At 44.8% G+C, this 6,000-nt stretch overlaps 1 protein-coding gene across 2 annotated transcripts in view; it reads right to left on the reverse strand.

Annotated features, from left to right (window-relative positions):
* Nucleotides 1-4,797, reverse strand: part of LOC132402282 (homeobox protein otx5-like) — a 39,564-nt gene extending 34,767 nt beyond the window's left edge. For both annotated transcript variants that reach the window (XM_059985129.1, XM_059985130.1), the window contains exon 1: nucleotides 4,701-4,797. In XM_059985129.1, coding sequence (XP_059841112.1) covers nucleotides 4,701-4,797 — 97 coding nt within the window. The remainder of the gene's footprint in view (nucleotides 1-4,700) is intronic.
* Between the last annotated feature and the right edge of the window lie 1,203 nt (nucleotides 4,798-6,000).

The raw sequence follows: 6,000 nt of genomic DNA on the forward strand, positions 1-6,000 counted from the left end.
TTCCCAACACCATTTGCTGACAAACTCGCTCTCCGCTCCAGTGCAGTTCACATCTTGGCTGGTACGGTACCCACTGAAGACAATGGCCACACTTCCAAGTTGCTGCTTCCCAGGGGAGTAACGTCTAACACCTGAAGGTGAGGGGGGGTTTAAGACATGTTTAGACTGGCACATGAACATAAGGAGGCTGGAGGGATATGGATATCGCGTGGACAGAATCTAGAGTGCTGGGACCCAAGGTTTCTCGAGAACCAACATTTACTAATTTCTAAACTCAGGAGCACAAACAACCTGTCCTCAATTAACCACTTTGTCCCCAGTACAGTCCACTATTCCACCAACGCACATTGTTCTTCTCCTGACACAGGTACTGAAAGCTGAACACAGATCCCCTGAAGGAGTCTTAAGCAAGCTTTATATCACTAAACTTCCTCTAGTCTTCTCGCATCAAAGGCCAACATTCCACTTGGATTTTAAACCTCCCTTTTATATATCTGTTACTCATCGCTGATAGAATCTCGTAAAGTACCGAAAGGTGCACAACTTTCCCAAGCCCATCTGTGAAGGGAGGAGGGGTTGGGCAAGCCCTTCCTGTGAAAACCCAGACCAACAGAAGGTCCAAAGACCACATCCCAGGACAGGAGGGATCTTCAGTCAGCGCCAGCTTGAGAGCCTGACCCAGGACAGAGGACTCTGTTGAGCTGCCGTGGGCTGAAGAAGTAGGCCTTTGGGCCATTGAATCCATGCTAACCCGTTAGACCCAACCCGTATCTCATTTTTATTCTACTGCCACTAATGCCTCATCCTGAGATTCTAATCAAGGGGCAAATTAACCCACCCATTCACGTGAGAGGAAATCTTAGCACCCTAGGTGGTGGGGTGCTGTAAACCCACGTGGTCATGGTTAGAACGTGCAAACTCCTGGCTGAGAAGTTCCAGCCCACCTCTCTCCCTCTCCCCCTTCCAATCCCCCCTCTCCCCCTTTCAATCCCCCTCTCCCTCTTTCAAATCCCTCCCTCTCCCCTTCTCCCTTTCCCCTCCCCTTTCCCTCTCCTTCCTCCCCCTTTTGTTCCTCCTTTCTCTCTACCCCATCTCACTCCCTCATTTTCTCCCCTCTCTCTCTTCCCCTAGCTTCCTTTCTATCTCCATTTGTCTCTTCTTGTCCTCTCTCTTTCTCCCTCTCTCACTTTCACTCTCCCTGTCCTCCCTCTCCCCTTTCTCTTTCCCTCTCTCCCTCTTCCTTTTTCTGTCCCATTCTCTCTCTCCTCTCTCCTTTTTCTCTCTCCCTATTTCTGTCTCCCTTTCACTCCTCCTTTCTCTCTCACTCCCTCTCCTGCCTTCTGTCTCTCTCTCCCCATCCCTCTATCCCTTTCTCTTTTTCTCCCCTTTCCCTCCCTTCCCCTTCTCTCCCTCTCCCTTTCAATCTCCCTGCCCTCTCTCTCCTTTTCACTCCCTCTTTCCTTCTTCTTCTCTCGCTCCCTTCTCTCTCTCCCTCCCTCTCGCTCCCCCTCTCTTTTTTCTCTCTCTCTGTCCCCCTCTCCTCTCTCTCCCTTTCTCTCTATCTCTCTCCCCCTCTCTCCCTCTCTCTCTCTGTCCCCCTCTCCCTCCTCTTTCTCTCCCTCTCTCTCTCTCTCTGCCCCCTCTCTCCCCCTCTCCTCTCTCTCTCTCCCACCCCCTCTCTCTCCCCCTCTCTCTCTCCCCCTCTCTCTCACTCCCCCTTTCTCTCACTCCCCCTCTCTCTCTCTCCTCCCTCTCTCTCTCTCTCCCCCATTCCCCTCTCTCTCTCCCCCTCCCTCTCTCTCTCCCCCCCATTCCCCTCTCTCTTTTCCCTCTCTCTCTCTCTCCCCCATTCCCCTCTCTCTCTCCCCCCCTCTCTCCCTCACCCCCTCTCCACTGGGTATCAGCCAGGAAACAGCCCTGATGCCGGTGTCCATCCGGTTGTGAGTTGAGAGGCTCTCATTTGAATGTCAGATCCAAAGACAAATCTCCCAGCAGTGCTGCATTGGGAGTGTCACAGATCCGTTCGGCTACACTGACGCGCTGACTTCCTCCAGCGTTTTGCGCGCTTCGCTTCCCATTGATCTATGTTTGGTAACATCTCTCTGAAATTCTCCTACACACGTTCCTTACAAATGTTTCTGGACATAGAATTGCATGTGGCAGCCCTTTCAATACAGGGCTACCCTCTGTGTGGGAAAGCTGGCTTTTTTGATCCCCTCTCATCTTAAACCTTTGGCCAGGGTAGATTCCTCTGCCCTCTATGATGATCTACCCCATCTTTCCCTAGTGTAACGCTTCACAGCACTAGCGATCTAGGTTCGATCCCTCCACGACCACATGGGTTTCCTCCCACAGTCCAAAGACGTCGGGGTTAGCGTTGGTGGGTCGTGGCCATGCTACGTTCATGACAGAGCCAGGCTTCCCTCAGCGCATTCTCGGACAAACGACGCATTTCACTGTACGTGTGACAAGTAAATCTAATCTTTAATCGTTATCTATTCTTCACATAACTTAGCACCTTCTTTCACTTTGAATCAATGCCCCAGTGTCAGGGAGGGTCTTGGACCCGATACGGTCTGTTGGCAAGCAGACGTCAGAAAAGCAGCTGTAAGGGTCACACAGACCTCGGCTCTCCACCCTGCACCGCAGAGTGCGAGGCACAGCCAGCGGCTCTCAATCCCAGCGTCACACACACAAGATGCTGGAGGGACTCAGCAGGCCAGGAAAAACGTACGGTCGACGTTTCAGGCCGAGACCCTTCGGCAGGACGGGAGAAGGGTCTCGGCTCAAAACATCGCCTGCACATAGATGCTGCCCGGCCTGCTGAGTCCCTCCAGCATCTTGTGTGTGTTGCTGGGATTTCCAGCTTCCGTAGATTCTCTCTCGTTTTCAATCCTAGGCTCAGCTGCTGTCTGCGTGTGTGGAACAGAGCAGGAATCATTTTTTATTTTATTTTATTTTTTACACGGCCTAAAAACTGCGCAGCACTTTAAATCAATGTTAGATACGGGGAATCTCAGCTGTATGGCGACAAAGGCTACCAGCTCGGAAGCACTTCTTTCTTTTTCAATCTTTTTATTGAGTTTCATATATATATATTAAAAAAACATAACATAATAATGAATAGGTTATGAATACAATAGACTTGAAATTACATTGATAATAGGATAATAATATCCTATTAAACATCAACAAAAAAAAATACATTAATCAATCAAGTCTATATAATTATATATGAAAAAAAACAAAAATAATCGTCAAAAGAAAAAGAAAACAAAAATTGAAAATATATAAAAGAGAATATATATTGAAAAAAAACACTAAACTAAACTAACATGGGCAATAATAACAGTTTACAAGTATATGATAGTGTCAAAGAACTCCAGAACTCCATACCTGAACAAGAATAAGCAGAGAAAAGGTCTGGAAAGGGCCAAATTAATTCATATGAAAATGTCGAATAAACGGTCTCCAAGTTTCTTCAAATTTAATTGATGAGTCAAAAATAGTGCTTCTAATTTTTTCCAAACTCAGATAAGAAATAGTTTGAGAGAACCACTGAAACGTGGTAGGAGGATTTACTTCTTTCCAATTTTGTAATATAGACCTTCTGGCCATTAATGTTACAAAAGCAATCATTCGTCTGATTGAAGGGGAAAACTGATTACCATCCTCATTTGGTATACCAAAAATTGCAGTAATAAAATGAGGTTGTAAATCGATATTCCAAATTGAGGAAATGGTAACAAATATGTCCTTCCAATAGTTATGTAAAGTGGGACATGACCAAAACATGTGGGTCAATGAAGCCACATCTGAATGACATCTGTCACATTGAGGGTTAATATGAGAATAGAATCGAGCAAGCTTATCTTTAGACATATAAGCTCTATGTACAATTTTAAATTGTATTAAAGCATGTTTAGCACATATAGAAGAAGAATTAACCATTTGTAAAAATTTTTCCCATTTATCTGTTGATATATTGTATCGAAGTTCTTTTTCCCATTGTTGTTTAATTCTATCAGATATTTCTGGTTGTATCTTCATAATCATATTATAAATAAAAGCTACTAATCCCTTCTGACAAGGATTTAAGGTAAAAATCAAATCTGAGAAATCCATTGAAGTTGAATTGGGAAAAGATGGTAGAACTTTATGTAAAAAATTTCTGATTTGTAAATATCTGAAAAAATTAGACTTAGGTAATTTAAATTTGTTGGAAAGTTGGTCAAAAGACATCAAAGTACCTTCAAAAAAAAGATCACGAAAACATTTTATACCTTTCCTTTTCCATATGCTAAAAGCTTGATCTGTCAAGGAAGGTTTGAAAAAAAATTAAGTAAAATAGGGCTATCAAGAACAAAGTTTTTCAGAGTAAAAAATTTACGAAATTGAAACCAAATTCGTAATGTATGTTTGATAACAGGATTAGATATCTGTCTATTGAATTTAACTAAATCAGCAGGAAGAAAAGAACCAAGAACGGAGAATAAAGAATATCCCTTTACCTCATTGCATTCCAAATTTACCCACTGTGGACACAATGGTGAGTTCAAATCTAATTTCCAATACGTTAGGTTACGGATATTATTCGCCCAATAGTAAAATTTAAGGAAGCGTTTCAGTTACTGTGCGGCTGTGTACCTTAGAGGGAGTGGTGAAGGAAAGGGAGTCTGAACAAATTATTAACTACTCACTTTGATATCCGACGGCCGAGTGCAGGAGGTCCATACCCGAGCCAGTTAGGGTCAGCCCGTTGACTGCATAATGGGGTTGTTTAATGTAGGACATCATGCTCGAGGTGGACTCAGGTGAAAGGTCTCTCTCTCTCTCTCTACTGAATGGCCCAGGCAGACGAGTCTCTATCCTACCCCAGTCTGATCGTCACTGCAAGAAGACAGACAGGAGGAACTGAGTAGGGTGTTATTTCAGTCCGAGACAAGGTATACATTTGGTGATAAACCCGTCAAAGGTTCTCCGCACCTCCTCACGTCCGAATCACACCTCCAAGGCTGCGACTGCCGGGCAGTAGGAAATGAAATTTGAAAAACAGTGATGCATGCATAAATATTTCGAGGAAACACAATACATGTTTATCTTTGCAAAGTATTTCTTTTGAGTCGGTAATTTGTTGCCTTAAGACTTGTGAGAAATCTCCAAAGTAGCAATATACAGTGAGAGCTAGCTGTGTTGTAGACCGATAGCTGGTGGGGCTCAGCATGACTGATCCCATTCCTCTTCTCAATTCCGTGGCTTCCTGCAGGAGGGTGAATCTCAGGTTTGTATATGTACTTTGACAGGAAATATACTTCGATAACATACATGCTTTGACAAGAAATGTACCTGTCCTGCACCCAGAACATGGCGAAATTACAAAGAGAGCACAGCAGTGCCTCTACTTCCTTAGAAATTTGCGAATTCAGCATGATATCTAAAACTTCCACAGATGTGTGGTGGAGAGTACATTGACTGGCTGCATCACAGCCTGGTATGGAAACACCAATGCCCTTGAACAGAAAATCCCACAATGATGGCCCAGACCATCACAGGTAAAGTCCCTCCCCGCCATTGATCACATCTACATGAAACACTGTCGTAGGAAAGCAGCATCCATCAACAGAGATCCTCACCACCCAGGCCGTGGTGCTGTCAGAGATCCCCACCACCCAGGACATGCTCTCTTCTCGCTGCTGCCATCAGGAAGATGGTGCAGGAGCCTCGGGTCCCACACCAACAGGTTCAAGAGCAGTTATCGCCTCTCAACCATCAGACTCCTGAACCAAAGGGGACAACTACGTTCAATTTCACTTGCCCCATCATTGAGATATTCCCACAACCTATGAACTCACTTTCAAGGACCCTTCATCTCACGTTCTGGGTATTATTGTTTGTTTTTGTATTTGCAGTTTGTTGGCCTTCTGCACCCTGGTTGTCTGCCCTGTTGGGTGTGATCTTTTACTGATTCTACTATAGTTGTTGCATTTGTTGAGGATGCCC

The sequence above is a fragment of the Hypanus sabinus genome, chromosome 11 (assembly GCF_030144855.1).
Source record: "Hypanus sabinus isolate sHypSab1 chromosome 11, sHypSab1.hap1, whole genome shotgun sequence".
Lineage (NCBI taxonomy): Eukaryota > Metazoa > Chordata > Chondrichthyes > Myliobatiformes > Dasyatidae > Hypanus > Hypanus sabinus.